The 16,053-nt window shown below is 53.6% G+C and overlaps 5 protein-coding genes across 5 annotated transcripts; 4 read left to right on the top strand and 1 right to left on the bottom strand.

The window, feature by feature from the left end:
• The first annotated feature begins 1,478 nt into the window (after positions 1-1,478).
• KVR01_007364 (uncharacterized protein) lies at positions 1,479-3,427 on the top strand. The gene is made up of 3 exons (XM_044794842.1): positions 1,479-2,319; positions 2,384-2,532; positions 2,604-3,427. The coding sequence occupies exons 1-3, from the start codon at positions 1,491-1,493 to the stop codon at positions 2,928-2,930; spliced, it is 1,305 nt and encodes a 434-aa protein (XP_044643617.1). The 5' UTR covers positions 1,479-1,490; the 3' UTR covers positions 2,931-3,427.
• A 79-nt stretch (positions 3,428-3,506) lies between these two features.
• KVR01_007476 (uncharacterized protein) lies at positions 3,507-7,624 on the top strand. Its single transcript, XM_044794409.1, has 4 exons — positions 3,507-4,515; positions 4,574-6,272; positions 6,337-6,423; positions 6,489-7,624. The coding sequence occupies exons 1-4, from the start codon at positions 3,992-3,994 to the stop codon at positions 7,428-7,430; spliced, it is 3,252 nt and encodes a 1,083-aa protein (XP_044643729.1). The 5' UTR covers positions 3,507-3,991; the 3' UTR covers positions 7,431-7,624.
• A 393-nt stretch (positions 7,625-8,017) lies between these two features.
• On the bottom strand, positions 8,018-9,705 carry KVR01_007107 (uncharacterized protein; the record flags this gene model as incomplete). The annotated part of the gene is made up of 4 exons (XM_044792877.1): positions 8,018-9,029; positions 9,155-9,273; positions 9,310-9,523; positions 9,584-9,705. 4 exons carry the CDS (start codon positions 9,703-9,705, stop codon positions 8,018-8,020), a joined length of 1,467 nt encoding a protein of 488 aa, XP_044643360.1.
• A 1,088-nt stretch (positions 9,706-10,793) lies between these two features.
• KVR01_007551 (uncharacterized protein) lies at positions 10,794-12,407 on the top strand (the record flags this gene model as incomplete). The annotated part of the gene is made up of 1 exon (XM_044794294.1): positions 10,794-12,407. The coding sequence occupies one exon, from the start codon at positions 10,794-10,796 to the stop codon at positions 12,405-12,407; it is 1,614 nt and encodes a 537-aa protein (XP_044643804.1).
• A 1,137-nt stretch (positions 12,408-13,544) lies between these two features.
• On the top strand, positions 13,545-15,845 carry KVR01_007400 (uncharacterized protein). The gene is made up of 2 exons (XM_044782157.1): positions 13,545-13,649; positions 13,719-15,845. Exons 1-2 carry the CDS (start codon positions 13,547-13,549, stop codon positions 15,719-15,721), a joined length of 2,106 nt encoding a protein of 701 aa, XP_044643653.1. The 5' UTR covers positions 13,545-13,546; the 3' UTR covers positions 15,722-15,845.
• The last annotated feature ends 208 nt before the right edge of the window (positions 15,846-16,053 follow it).

Here is a 16,053-nt window from a genome sequence, read left to right as displayed (position 1 = left end):
CGGCCAGGCACGGCCGCGCGGACGAGCTCACCATCGAGAGGTGAACGCTAGCATGGTGACTGGCACTCAGGGATCTTGTACGCTGCAGTATCTTAGTAGTGTATGAGACTCGGACAAAGGCCTATATCCTCGTGTTGAGAAGCGTTCACTGTGTGCATAATAGTTACCCAACTTGAGAAAACCCGGGCCAACCAGCGAACGGTGTTTGTGAGCCAGATGTCGAATTTAAGCCTGATTGCCTCGCCACTGAGAGATTTAATGCGTGTGATGTACAAGATTTTCGAGCTATGGAACTACTAGTATCGTCATTTGCCGAATGCCTTGGGCGACGGGCTTCCAAACGTTTGTCGCGGGGACATCCCGACTACAGCATGTGTCAACGGACCTCTGGAAATTGCTTCCCCTTTTCCAGCATCGAAACAAACGAAGTACGTTTCGCACGCTCATCTTCCCCCGCCTTCTCTATCACGGGCAACGAGAGGGTCTTCAGCAACGTCCTCGACGCCACCTCGCGCCTCGACACCACCGCAATCACGTCGAAGGATGCCCCATCCACACCTCTCCCCACGGCTACAAGAAGAGACCAAGCTGATGGTCGACCTTGCCCATCCGCAGGACTCGATGCCGCCCGCGCGACGTTCGCTGATGCCGTCGGCTCGCCCTCTGACAATATACCTAGGGTAGCAGCCCAACAAGAACCAGGTAAGACTCTATAATCAATCACGAAGAGCCCGCTCATTAACACTATATGTTAGCTAAACCTGGCTTCCTCAGCTAATAGTTCTAGGAGCTACAGATAGCCATGAGTGCTGCCACCTGCTCCTTGGACAAAGACATTAACTTACTTTCCTTTAGGCACAGAAGAAGAGGGTATCATTTGGTAGCTAGCATTTAGAAGCTTCTTCATCTGCTTCCGTACTACTAACACCATTCATCAATGATTGAGTGTCACTTGGTCACCCTTGGCAGTATTGTGAGATCGCATATTGATTTTGAAAGCTAGCTGACTGACCTCGTTTCAAATAGAACCTTGAGGTTAAGGACATCTTATAACTGGCAAGCCTGCAGGACGGAAATCCATGTGAGGTCAGCCTGTGCCAGGCAAGGCCTTAGGAGGCTGGTCCATATGAGATTGTCTGTTAGAAGGTTGGCGAAATACTGTAGCTGCGCAGCGGACATCCGAGTACAGTCGTCCTGGAACCATATGTTCACAACTTTTTGGAACATCAGTGATGAGAAAATATTATTAGTCATGAGAAACAAGCAGAGTTGTGTCCGGTAATCCGACGGGAATAGCCAACCCTGCAGTCATCATTGATGACTGCTAGGCAGCCATTTCACTGTGCCATAGGGTACTGTCCACCTGTCCTTAGCAACAATATGAACACCATGGCTTGTAATAATTCCATTTAATAGACTGCATGCAATGAAATCGTGAAGGGGATACGCGCTTTACAATTCTTCATTCCAGCTTGAAACGCGATAACACTATGAAGCGCATCTCCCTCCTCGGATTGTGTCTCCTACTTGCAGTCGCTGCGTCTGCTTGGAATCCGTACCCTGCTACACGGCATTTCTTTCAGAGAGTCTTGTCACATAAGAATCCATCATCCTCCCAAATCCCTCAATTTATCCTGGACACAAATCACCCCTGGCTCAGAGCAAACGAAGCCTGGCTCTCTCGCTACCCAAACATCAGTCAAGAACTGTGTTCTCCAGACTCCATCCTCTGGACAACACCACTTTCCACCCATGCACCCCCCGCGGATCTTTTCACCAACCTCTCTATCAAAAGAAATGTCATAGGTGGTATCTATCGGCCAAGCCTATATGTAGGCTGGTCCCATGCCTATCACCGGCTGCAGGAAATGGCCGCCTGTAAGGTTGCTCTAATGTCCGTACGGAACCTACATGTCGACCTATATGTCGATGACGACAAGTATACAATACCATCACCCGCGCTCACAGAATTATTCGCCGATGACCTCGCCCAGATGACCAATCTGGAGACGCTCGACTGGGGCATCAGCAGCGAGGCAACGCGAGAATTCGAGCCCGCTTTTGTAGCGAAGGGGTTAATGCTCCCGAGTGTCAAGCATCTGCTACCAGGTGCCGGAAGTGATTACCTCGTCTCAAGATGCCCTAACTTGGAGGTAATCGAGGCGGGTGGCTATTATCGTCACAGAAGCTGGCATTACCCGTCTCCATCTCGCAAGGTCCACCTTGTCGCACTGATTACAGCGTCGACGGGCCTGGAGCATCTTAAGCAGTGGCATCTTTCGATGTTGTGGGACGACTGGACGACAGATATGGTAATGGGTGAGGTGATGCGCTCAGTCGCGAGACGTTTGTCCTTCCAAATACTGACACTAGTACTGGTTAGCTATCCTTGACGCGACACCAAATATCACGGGATTGCACATGGAAGGCAGATTGAAACGAGTTGCTTCAGATTATGACTATGTGTCGGGTGGAACACATGGCATAGATCCATACTTTGCAAATGCCAATGCACAAACACAAACACTGAAGGTGATAACTATTACGGTGTTGTCCGCAGAGACCTGCGCATGCTTCGTTTGCTAACTGCAGCCTGCCATCAGAGATATGTCCAGCTCATCAGCCAGTTTCCGAACTTGGAAAGATTGAGCCTGCCTGCTTCCCATGAACTAGACCTGGGTTTCGATGGAGGGCCTTGGTGCGGGAACGCATACGACGGCCCGGACGGTAGAGAAGTTGACCGATGGGTCAGACAGGACGGCGCAGAGACAGCCGAGCTTGCAGCTAACATCACCTTGGCTGCACTTCCTTATCTGAAGAGCTTGACTGTTGGCATCGATCATGGCAACGTCACCGTCAACGACCGTGGGCAACCGGAGGTGGCTTGGCCGTGGACGGGGAGGATGGAGCAATGGGCCTACGGGGACTGATGAAATTTGGGTTAGTCAACAACGGCAGTGCCCAGGTGGGTGTAGGGGGCTCACGGGGGGCTCACGTTGACGTGCCGATTGCCGAATTGCTCGCTCAGACACGGCCAAGTCGGAAGCAGAAAAGAGCCACAGACGCCACCGATATTACCTAAGCGCTCCCCCTTTTAACAGCATCGATGATTTACGGCAGCACGCTTTTGCCACACACATTGTTCAACAAGACTGGTGTTCTCGAGAGATATTGGGTTGGTAAATAATTGATTGGTTCAATTGGACTTTTATTTTCCTAGGCCAAGTCATGTTTAGAAACCAATGTTGCTTGGGGGCTTGTTACACGTGGCTTGTCTCTTGCTTCTTGGCAGCGTGCAGCGTCGGCCATGAAGCGTACGAAAGATGTGTTTCGGTTGGAAAGAATTTGACATAGCACAAAGGCCTGTGGGGACAGGATTCCGACACTCTTACGTCACAAACCCCTTATCATGGTTATGTAAGAAAATTCAACGACTTCACAGTGCCGAACAGCTCTAGTGCATGCCAACCCTTGGGAAATCTTGGGAATTCTTGGCGGGGCGGTCTGGGCTGTGTACCTACAAAAGTCAACAGGCCCCCCATGTTCCTTTTTCCGCAAACAATTCTGCTCGTTCCACTGCATCACACCTTTTTGGGAAGATCAATCAATCCGTTTGATTCATCTTCACACTCTCGTCATCAGCCTCAGGTCAACCACCCCATCCTATTCGACTTCGACCATTCTGATTGCCAGAGTTCCCGTGCTACGTTTTGCGTTCCGCCTCAAGCCGCATCCGCCCAAGAGGCACACCTCTACCCGCGCCACTGCACCTGTCAATCTTATGGAGTTTGCTACCGTTCAGGACCTGCTCCGCGTTGTCGTCTGTGCTTCTGCATACATGCGACAGCTCACCACTACCCCGAGATAGATTGAGAACACCGACACCCAGAGCTTTTTACCAACCATCCTCTCACAACTTCCCGCGTCCTAGCAGGAGTCCCTGAGATTCCAGGCCCAGTTCGCCAGTCAAGGGGCCATTCTCAATCTCATCATGGGTTCCGACAAGCCCAAGCAGGTTGACTCTGAGGGGCACGTCAGCGGGCAGTCCAACCGCCCAATGACACAGCCCGCCCATTGTCTTACCGTGGCTGAAGTGGTCGAGCAATTAAAGGCGGATCCGTCCAATGGCCTTTCCGACGACGAAGCACAGAGACGACTCGCGGAGTACGGTAAGAACGACCTTGGGGCGGCCCAACAGGTCTCCCCTGTGCGCATACTAATCGCACAGGTTGCCAATGCCATGACTCTTGTCCTGATCCTGGCCATGGCTGTCAGTTTCGGCATCAGGTCTTGGATTGAGGGCGGCGTGGTCGCCGGCGTCATTGCCCTGAACATCGTTGTTGGTTTCTTCCAGGAGTATTCCGCCGCCAAGACCATGGACTCACTGCGATCACTGAGCTCTCCCACTGCCAACGTCATACGTAACGGACAGTCTCAAACAGTGGCTTCATCCGACCTGGTTCCTGGAGACCTCGTTGAGCTCAAGACGGGCGACACTATTCCAGCTGACGTTCGGTGAGTTTTGGTGCATCATTACATGTGGTGGCCATGTGGGCTGACAAATGGACAACAGTGTCTTCGAACCAGTCAATTTTGAGACTGACGAGGCCCTTCTGACGGGTGAATCTCTGCCTGTCCGCAAAAAGGAAGATATTACTTTCGAGGCGGCAACTGGGCCCGGCGACCGCTTGAACGTAGCTTATAGCTCCTCAAACGTCACAAAGGGCCGGGCCAAAGGCATCGTTTTCGCCACTGGGTCCTACACCGAGATTGGCGCTATCGCCTCTCAGCTCAGACAAAAGGAGACCAAGATCCGTGAGCCCAAGAAGACCAGGAAGGATCCCGACGCGCGTGCGAAGCCCCATCGTTATCTCGAGGCTTATGTTTTGACTGTTACCGATGCCGTTGGCCGGTTCCTAGGTCTCAACGTCGGAACACCCCTCCAGAGGAAGCTGTCCAAGCTCGCTGTTCTGCTCTTCTTCATTGCTGTCGTCTGCGCCATAATTGTCCTGGGTGCCAATGAGTTTGCCACCACACAGGATGTGATCATCTACGCCGTAGCCACGGGTCTGTCGATGATCCCAGCCAGCTTGGTGGTTGTTCTGACCATCACCATGGCTGCGGGCACCAAGCGAATGGTCAAGAGAAATGTTGTTGTCCGCAACTTGAAGTCCCTTGAGGCTCTGGGTGCAGTCACAGACATTTGTTCCGACAAGACCGGCACTCTGACGCAGGGCAAAATGGTTGCGAGAGGCGCCTGGGTGCCCTCAAAGGGCACTTTCACAGTCGAAAACTCTGCCTCGCCGTTCGATCCCACAGCTGGAGACATTCGCTTCCACAAGTCGGCGCCTCGCGCTATCAAACTCAAGGAAGGCGGAGAAGCTTGTGGTTCCATTATTAAACCCGAAGAGTACGCTTCTGGAACCGACGCTGGCTCTTGTCTCTCAGAGTTCCTCAATGTCGCCTGCCTGGCCAACCTCGCCATCGTCAGCAAGAACAACGAAGGCACCTGGGAGGCGCGGGGCGACCCTACCGAAATTGCCATCCAGGTTCTGGCTCGTCGCTTCGGCTGGGACCGCCTTGCCCTGACTGGTGATGAAAAGTCCGAGTGGATGGACGTTGCCGAGCTGCCTTTCGATTCGGACGTTAAGCGCATGTCGGTTGTCATGCGGAACAAGAACGGCTCTCACCAGGCCTTGACCAAAGGCGCTGTCGAGCGCGTCCTTGACAGCTGTACCACCTACGCCCCTGATAGCTCCGGCAACCTCGTCGATATCGCAGGCTTCCACGACGAGATCCTCAAGAACATGCAAGCATTGGCTAGTCTCGGCCTACGCGTCCTCGCTCTGGCCAGCAAGCCGATGCCCGGCGAGCTCAAGGTCGACGACGAGACTGGTGTCGATAGGTCTGCCGTTGAGTGTGATCTCGTCTTCCGCGGCCTCGTCGGACTCTACGACCCACCCCGCCCCGAATCTGCCCCTGCCGTCCGACAGTGCCATGCTGCTGGTATCGAGGTCCACATGCTGACCGGTGACCACCCCGAGACGGCCAAAGCCATCGCCGTCGAAGTTGGGATTCTACCTTCTAAGATGCATCTCATAGCAAACGACGTTGCGAACTCGTTGGTGATGACCGCGATGCAATTCGATGCCCTCAGCGACGACGACGTGGATGAACTCCCTGTGCTGCCTCTGGTTATTGCGAGATGTGCTCCTAGCACCAAGGTCCGCATGATTGAAGCTCTTCACCGCCGTGGACGGTTTTGTGCAATGGTAGGCCTGCCCCTGGTACGCCATGCTATTTCTGCCCGTGGCTAACGCTTCTTGTTCCCAACAGACTGGTGACGGCGTCAACGACTCTCCCTCTCTCCGCCGTGCTGATGTCGGCATCGCGATGGGTATTGCTGGTTCTGATGTTGCAAAGGTACAGACCCCACCCCCTCTCCATGAAGGGCTCTGCCTCTTGATGGGTCTGCTAACATGTTTCAGGACGCGTCCGATATCGTTCTTTCTGATGACAACTTTGCGTCTATCCTCGCAGCCATCGAGGAAGGACGTCGCATTTTTGACAACATCTCAAAGTTTGTTCTGCATGTGCTGGCTGAAAACGTTGCGCAGGCTGGTACTCTTCTTGTTGGCCTCGCCTTCAAGGACAGGACTGGGCTATCTGTTTTCCCTCTCGCCCCTGTTCAGGTCGTCTGGATCATCATGGCGACATCGGGTTTGCCTGACATGGGTCTCGGGTTCGAGCGTGCTGTCCCCGATATTCTCCAGCGGCCCCCTCGCTCGCTAAAAGCTGGCATATTCACCTCCGAGTTCCTTACGGATATGGTGGTCTACGGCCTCTGGATCACTCTGTTATGTCTAGCGAGTTTTGTACTCGTGGTTTTCGGCTTTGGCAACGGTGAACTTGGCGAGCAGTGCAACGACAGGTACTCTGAATCCTGCGACGTGGTCTTCCGTGCAAGAGCGACTACGTTCGCCTGTTTGACATGGTTTGCTTTATTCCTTGCATGGGAAATGATTGACACCAGGCGGTCATTCTTCCGTATGCAACCCGGTTCGAAGCGCTACCTGACGCAGTGGTGTTTGGATGTCTGGAGGAACCAATTCCTCTTCTGGGCTATCATGTTCGGTGTCGTTACCCTGTTCCCTTTGATCTATATCCCCGTTTTAAACACCGTTGTCTTAAAGCACAAACCGATCACCTGGGAATGGGCGATCGTCTTCGTTGCCGCAATTCTGTTCTTCGCTGGGGTCGAGACCTGGAAGCTCTGCAAACGAGTCTATTTCCGCCGACAGGACAGCAAGCGTCTGGGCAAATCCTGGAAGCAGATGGACATCGAAGATCGAGTCTTTGGACAATACTTTACTGGAAGTCTCTCGAAAGACGGGACGACCGATGAGAGGACAATTGACGGGGGCCAGTGAGAGGCTGGGAGATAGGATCGGAATTGCCCAGCAGATGTCCGCTCACGGACGTGTTGCAGTGCGAAGCAATGATGACAACTCGCTCAGTTCATGCGAAGGTTGTGACCGGGGGAGGGGGGACGTGTTGCTCAGAATCACGTTTCTGTGCTGTACCTAGGTACTTACTTAATCCAACTGAATTACATTCTTTAAAATTATGTTGTTGAATGTCGATACGAGGGCGCGAGTACTCCCTGGTGGTGAAGCCAATGGCTGGCTGATCTTCAATCCCTTCGGCACGACTCCAATTTACACAACCTTTTCGACGCCTTAAAAGATTCCATGCAGCGGTCTGAAGCAAGGATCCTACTGTAGCTCTTGCTCCATCATAGTATCATTGCTGTCGAAACTAATTGAATCGGTTTGATTCGAGCCTTTGCAAGAAGACACACTGCATGTGATAGAGTCAAAAATTGGCACGAGATAGCGCTGACACAGCATGATTTCTCCGCCACTTTTGCATCTACCGTGGCAATCGAGGGAACACAACCAAAAAAGGAATGAGGTCTAGTCAAAACAACAAATCTAACACATTAGCTATGTCTCTACTACAGCTTTGATGGCCTAGCAAGGTTGACATGAACAGCTTTAATGTTTGAGTAAGCAGCGAGACCGGCCTCACCCAATTCTCTGCCAATGCCGCTCTGTTTCACTCCACCGAAGGGAATTCGCCAGTCGCTATCGTTGCTGGAGTTGATCCAGACCATACCAGCCTGTATCTTTTTGGCTACCGTATGTGCACGTGTTAGGTCTGTAGTGAAGAGGGCGCTCCCCAGGCCGTACTGAGTGCCGTTGGCCAACGCTACCGCTTCCTCTTCGGTCTTAAAACGACAGATGACAACAAACGGGCCGAACACTTCCTCCTGGAAGATTCTCATCTTGGGTGAGACACTGGTGAACACGGTGGGCTCAACGAAGTAGCCATCGCCATCCGAAAGGAAAGGCCGGCCACCGAGCTCTAGTGTGGCTCCTTCTTCCTCCCCGATCTTGGCATAGGCGAGGATCCTGTCGAGCTGGGCCTTTGAGACCTGGGGGCCTTGGAATGTGCTCTCGTCGAAGGGGTCGCCAACCTTGGAGATCTTCATCACATTTTCTCGGAATTTCGACAGAAACTGGTCGTACACGGCATCCTGAACTAGGATTCTCGAGGTCGCGGTGCAGATCTGGCCCTGATTTGACATGATACCTGCGTGAGCCCAATAGGCCGCGAGGTCCAGATCGGCATCATCAAACACGATCAGCGGGCTCTTCCCGCCTGTTTCGAGTGTGATGTTCTTCAGGTTGTGGCTCGCCATTTTCATTATATGTCTTGCCGTGCTCGTAGACCCAGTGAAGGCGATCTTGTCGACGTCTGGATGTGAGGCCAGTGCTGCACCCGTAACAGCTCCAAGGCCGTTGACGATGTTAACAACACCGGGCGGGAAGCCGGCTTCCGCAACAAGGTTTGCGAAATAGAGAATGGATAGTGGGGTCTGCTCTGCGGGCTTGAGTATTACCGTGTTGCCGCAGGCCAAAGCTGGGCCAAGCTTCCATGCCGCCATTGCCAAGGGGTAGTTCCATCTGTTTTATATCTATCAGTATAGCCATTTCCTCGTATCACTCCCCGAGTCTTCATCCCTTTGGCACAGAGTTGGAGATCAGTGGGCATGACGCTGTCGGGGGCAAAAGGAGCTTGGGAGACTGACGGTATAATCTGGCCACACACTCCGACCGGTTCACGAATAGTGTATGCAAACTTTTCAGGGGTTGTCTCAATCACTTGGCCAAACACCTTATCCGCAAAGCCAGCATAATATCTCAATGTCTCAATCGCCTCCGTGAGATCCTCGTTGAGCGATACCGAGTACGGCTTTCCGTTATCCCAGGTCTCGATCGTGGCCAACGTCTCTCGGTGTTGCTCCATGAGCTCAGCCAGACGGCTCATGAGCTTTCCACGGTCCGTAGCAGGCAAGTCGCGCCAGCTGGCGTGGTTCAGGGCCGCTCGGGCTGCTTGCACGGCCTTGTCGACATCTTCGCTCGTGGCCGCTTCGACTGAGACGATTTCATTGGCGTTACTGTACCACACATGTGTTAGCCGCAGACTCAATGCGCGAGGAAGAGTGATGGGGTCGCACGTTGGGTTGACACTGGCAATCTTGCCTGCATCTGATGACGGCACCCATTGATTGTTGATGAACAATCCTGTTGGCTGGAGATATTTGCGCCCATTGGGCGCGATAAGCTCGACTGAGGCCATAGGGATGAACGCCTGACAGCACTAGCAAGGTGACGAGGAAGGTGGTTCTTTCACTTTGCAACAAAGGCGAGCACACGAGCGTCCCCTTTACATCAAAACAATCCCCACGCGAAGATGGGCGAACTGGTGTAGCCGTTGATTATCAAGGACTAGCTCTGGTTCCTGGGCAGCCTACGCCACTGGGCTTGGGGCCGTCGCTGACCCTTCAGTTACCCAATTCGCCCTCGTCACTGACATGGTGGGATCGAAACCTCCCGAGGTCGGGGAGGAGTCCGACCCCTGGCCTGGAACCAAGTGTTGGCAAATGCGAGGGCATCACGAGGAGACTTCGGCGTAACCAAACAGGAAAGAAAATCGACCAAGCTGCTATCTCCCTCGCTTACTGTGTTGCATGAAAAGCTCCTCTGACTCGTTGGTTGACACCTCGGCGGCTCCACCCTCCCGGCCTCGCCCCTGGCTCACCAAAGCCAAACTGGGATTGTGCCGGTTCGTCGCTACTACGCCGCTATTAGTGTACAAGTGTCAGCCCTGGACGAGCCGAAAAGGGAAAGAAATTGGGCCAGACCCAGGTTGGTGTTCACTGTATCCTGGCACCTGGACGATCCTAAGATGGGCTGCGGAACCTGTGGAATTTACCCCGCGATTCGGATCTTTCAACCACACCCACTCCTGAAGTCGTACGTAATGGAATTTATCTCCAGACTATCTGCGATCCGGGGTCTACCAACTTCATCATGAATGCTGTAATCTCAATCCATGAGTCGTGGTTGATAGTGACCGGAACGTGGAAAAATCCAAGGCAGAGTTGCTTTGACGAAGGACGTATCTCTCCGATGGGTCTTCCTGATTAGAGAAAAATCGCTCGCGAGCATACACTTGCACCAACCTCTTTGACTACGACCTTGGTGCCCTTGTAATGAATTCTGCAGTCTAATCAGTTCAAGAAAGTCTTCGGGATCCTGCCACTTTGCAAATAAAGAACAAGACGACCTGCGTTCTCGTTTGCGGGCGACTAAGTCAAATGCTGACCACGGAAAAGAGAACTCCAAGACCATATCTCTCTCGACAATCCACGACCAACGCAATCGATGGCGAACGACTCGGAATCGAATACGCGCCCGGACCATATCAAGGCCAGTGATCAGGCCCTTCAGGATGCGCGAGAACTCACATATCTCGGCCACGAGCAGGCCCTGTCGCGAAAGTTTGGCATGACGAGCATGCTCTTTCTGGCCATATCCGTACTGGGCACATGGTCAACTTTCGCGCAGGGCCTTTCCAGCGGCCTGACGAGCGGCGGGCCCATCTCGATCCTCTGGGGCCTCGTGCTCGTGATGGCGTGCAATGTCTGTGTCGCTGTGTCGCTGGGCGAGCTGTGCAGCAGCATGCCGACGGCCCTTGGGCAGGCGTACTGGGTGTATCGGCTGTGCCCTGGCCCGTTCGGTCGCTTCGCGTCTTACCTTTGCGCCTGGGTCAACACTTTTGGCTGGTGGACGCTTTCAGCCTCGCAGCTCGCATTCATGACCAACTTCATCCTCAGCATGAAGGTTCTCTTCGTTCAAGACTGGGCCACGGCCGGTGTTGGTTGGGTCAACTTCTTGCTCTATCTGGGCATCACCGTCGTGGTGACGGTCATCAACCTGGTGGCCTGTCGTCGAGATTTTGTCCTGCCAGCCTTCAACAACTTTGTGGGCGTCTGCTTCATCGCGCTGTTTTTTATATTCTGCCTGGCGCTACTCATATCGGTCGGTGTGAGAGACGACTTGGAATTCCAACCCGCGTCGTTCGTTTTCGGGCGATGGATCAACCAGACCGGCTGGGGAGATGGCGTTGCCTGGTTTACTGGTCTGGTACAGGCTGCGTATGGGCTTACTGCCTTTGATTCGGCGGTTCATCTCGCGGAGGAGATTCCCGCACCGCGTAAAAACATCCCGCGCGTCATATGGCTCTCGGTCGTTCTTGGAGCTGTCACAGGCTTTATCTTCATGGTGGCTTGCCTGTTCTGCATCCAGGATCTCGACACTGTCCTGGACCCCCCGACTGGTCTTCCCTTTATGGATCTGGTGCGCGGGGCCGTCGGGCTGCAAGGTGCTGCAGTTCTTCTGTCCTTGTTCATCTTCAATGGGATGGGTCAGGCCGTGAGCATCGTCACGACTTCCTCTCGCCTGACTTGGGGTTTCGCCCGGGACGGCGGTCTGCCCTGGAGCTCTTTCTTTTCCAACGTCAACGACACCTGGAAGGTGCCAGTTCGCGCCTTGTGGCTGCAGGGGGGGATTATTGGGCTTATCAGCGTGCTCTACATCTTCGCCAATACGGTGCTCGAGGCAATTCTGAGTGTCAGCACGGTTGCCCTGACAATCTCCTATGCGATGCCTATCGTTACGCTGGTCATTGTCGGTCGTGACAAGCTCCCACCTGGCGAATTCACTCTGGGTCGATTTGGCCCTGCGGTCAATTGGATCTCAATCATCTACTGCACGATTACGAGCGTCTTCTTCTTCTTCCCCCTGGACCCTAATCCAGCACCCGCCGATATGAATTATGCCGTTGCTGTTTTTGGAGTCATGCTGGTTGTTACTTTGTGCTTTTGGGTTTTGAAGGGACGACACACGTATCTTGCAACTCATGATGCAGCGCAGCGGATCATTGACGCGCAGAATGCTGAAGTGGTTCTTCCACCAGCGTTACCAACAAAAATATAATCTTCCAGTGGTAGTTACTAGTTTCATAATCCACGTTATTTATGCTCGCCTAGACACCCCCAAAATCTCAATTTTTATCCTATATGAAGTTCTTAAAGTGGTTTCGCTTCTATTCCGTATACGTCCGCGGACATACATGGCGCCTACATACGGTGGTGAGCGCTCAAGACCCAGGGCTTGAAAAGGACACGATGTCGATAACGATGGTCATAATGCGATAGGAAGTTCTCAAAGTCCTGCAACACTCCTGGCAACAACATATGTGGCCTTCAACTGTGGCAGCCACGGAGGACATTGCGAATGCCTACATGATGCTCGGCGACAATAAGGCTTACTACTGGAGGGCTTCCCTCGGATCAGGGGCGTTCCCTGCTGGTCTCCGTGTCCACTTGTCTAGCGTGTGGGGAAGTGCCCTGTTGACCTGGTGCGCCTCAGCGGATGCGCGGCGGACGACACTAGTCACCTAGGTAATAAAGGATGTTGCACTAATCGACAGCTAATAAGTCATGCGGCGCCGTGTGGTCGATTTTCTTGCCTAATTCAGCAAGGAAACTGTCCCTCGAATGTGCGAGTCAAGGGGCCCAGCGGTGCCGGCCGCCTCCGGTTCTACCCCGAGCCCACGCACCAAGCCCCGACTCCAAGGGGCGATGGAGAGAGAGGCTGGACCCATTTTCCTGGAGGGTTCCACTCGAGCTTGACGGGATGACGATTGATTGGATTATTGGTGCCGAAATGCTTGTTGGCTGTTTGAAGGAGCCCGTGTTGGTAAGCGATGGGATGCAAGGTAACTATCTACGCGAGATCTGAGCCTGTCTTACGATTAATGTTGTCATGGATTGGCTTCCGACAGCCGGCAAAACTCACCTGACGCTATTCTGAGTTTGCCTGCAAATATTGGCCGAAATTCTTCTATAAGTACCTACACTAGCACACGCTGCTGAATACTGTTGTGAGGAAACCCTTTCTTCAAGTTCATCGAGTCTCGACGATCTAACATAAGCTCGTTCAGATTACCGCACTACGGCATCCAGCCTCTCAGCCTCTCCGGCACCACTGTAATAGACCTATCACAACTCGACCTTGGTCGAACCAGGAAGACCCCCGTATGGCACAGTCGCTCAGTCCAGACAGCCCTCATCATGATTGCAGACACCTCTTCTATAGCCGGCTACACCATCTTGCGGGAAGAGCCCAGCGACGTCGCTCCAGACCTGTCCACGCAACGCCCAGCGCATCCTCTCGGTAAGCAGAGAAACATCGCTGCAGATCGCAGTGACAAAAACGACCAAGACTGACTTTCTGTCCGTCTAGATCAGCTATCGATTGAAGAAGTCCAGCTCGCTGCCAAGCTTATCAAGGAGCATGCCAGCCCAAGAACACTGAAATTCAACTGCCTCACTCTTCGCGAGCCGAAGAAGAATGAGTACGCAGCTTTCAAGGCGGGAAGCGGACCTCGCCCTGACCGCCGCGCTTTTGCAATCGTGATCGAGAAGGGATCCTCCCAGGTCTCCGAGGTTGTCGTCAACCTGAGGAGCTCCCAGGTCGAGATCTGGAGGGACGTCACGGATGTCAGTCCCACCCTTACACTGGAGGACCTCGATGTCTGCGAGACCGTGGCGCGTAAAGACCCGCGTGTGATCGATGCGTGCCGCGAACTCGGCATCCATGACATGTCAAAGGTCTTCATCGATGCATGGGCCATCGGGTTTGACCACCGTTGGGGCACCGATCGCCGTCTGCAGCAGGGCATTGTCTACTATCGCAACTCTGCCGGCGACAACCAGTATGCCCACCCCCTGGACTTCTCGGTTGTTGTCGACACGGAGAAGGAAGAAGTCCTGTCTGTCGATATTCGTCATGTCAATGGCGAGCGCACCAAGGTACCTCTGGGAGAGCACAACTACATGCCGGCCTTCATCGGCAACGACTACCAGCACGGCAGGCTTAAGCCCATCGATATCACCCAGCCCCAGGGCGTATCGTTCCGCATGTCTGGCAACGAAATCTCCTGGGCCGGACTGAAGATGCACATTGGCTTCAACTATCGTGAGGGCATCGTCCTCTCTGATGTCCGCATCGATGACCAGGCGGAAGGCCGCGAACGCAGCCTCTTCAACCGCATCAGCGTGGTCGAGATGGTGGTGCCGTACGGTAACCCGGACCCACCTCACCACCGAAAGCACGCCTTTGACGTTGGCGAGTACGGCACTGGTCTTATGACCAACTCTCTCAAGCTTGGCTGCGACTGCAAGGGTGTCATTCATTACATTGATGCCATCATGGCTGTGAGTTCTGGTGAGGCGGCGATTCTCAAGAATGCCATTTGTGTTCATGAAGAGGACAACGGTATCCTCTATAAGCACACAGACTACCGCGATGGCACTGTCATCTCGGCCCGCGACCGGAAGCTCATCATCTCCCAAATCATCACGGCTGCCAACTACGAGTACTGCTTCTACCACACGTTTACCCTGGACGGCACTTACAAGCTGGAGATCAAGCTCACGGGCATGCTGAATACTTACTGTATGCATCCCACCGAGACTGCAGCGCCGTACGGCACTGAGGTTGCGCCATCCATCAATGCCCACAACCACCAGCACATTTTCTCCCTGCGTGTGGATCCCGAGGTGGACGGCCCCAACAACACGATTGTCCAGAACGACGCCGTGCTCTCCGACGAGCCCCTCGGATCAGCCGGGAACCCATACGGAAACGGTTTCTACTGCAAGAAGACACCTCTTCGGACAGCTCTCGAAGGTGCAGCAGACTACTGCTACGAGACTGGTCGGTCCTGGGACATTATCAACCCCAACAGCATCAACACTGTGGCCAAGAAACCCGTTGCCTACAAGATTCTGAACAACAACTGCCCAACCATCCTCGCCAAGGCGGGAAGCCCGGTCTGGAAGCGGGCGGGGTTCGCGCGTAAGGCGCTGTGGGTCACCCCGTACAGGGACTACGAGCTGTTCCCCGCTGGCGACTACGTCTGTCAGTCCAGCGGCGAGGATGGTCACCCTTTCAACGAGACGGTGGTCGACTGGGCCGCCAGGGACGAGCCGATTGAGAACATGGATATAGTCTGCTATATCCAGTTCGGCCTCACCCACTTCCCGCGAACCGAGGACTTCCCAGTCATGCCGGCCGAGCCTGTCGGTGTAATGATCCGGGCTTCCAATTTCTTTAAAAAGAACCCGGCGCTCTGGGTCCCTCCCTCGGTTGTCGAGGCTGACAAGACGTCCAAAAACGCGTTTTCAAGGGCTGACAATGAGCCTGCTGCGTCATGCTGCGTCAACAGGGACAGCAAGCTTTAGTGGTATGCATCTGGGGCCCATGAGGCTTCCAAGGTTGGCAGCGTCACATTCAATGTGGGGACATGAACGGGAGACATACGCTGGAGCTGGTAGTGGTTCTTATTTCCAGTACTGTGTAGTTAGATCCGTCCTACGTACTGCAATACATGTCTAGGGATTGAATATGTAGTGCCAATTATCAGTACAAAAAACACCGCATACTCAAGTTCTTCCTGCAGCGGACGTGAATGTCCATCGTCATTGACGTGAGCGACACGATCTACAAAAGTAACGGTAATCTCGAAGGCATAGGATTATAATAAGCTATCATAAATCCCAGCAGGACCCCTGCC

The sequence above is a fragment of the Diaporthe batatas genome, assembly GCF_019321695.1.
Source record: "Diaporthe batatas strain CRI 302-4 chromosome Unknown Contig00008, whole genome shotgun sequence".
Lineage (NCBI taxonomy): Eukaryota > Fungi > Ascomycota > Sordariomycetes > Diaporthales > Diaporthaceae > Diaporthe > Diaporthe batatas.
Note: the sequence above shows the minus strand (reverse complement) of the source record. Positions and strands in the feature narration are given on the sequence as shown.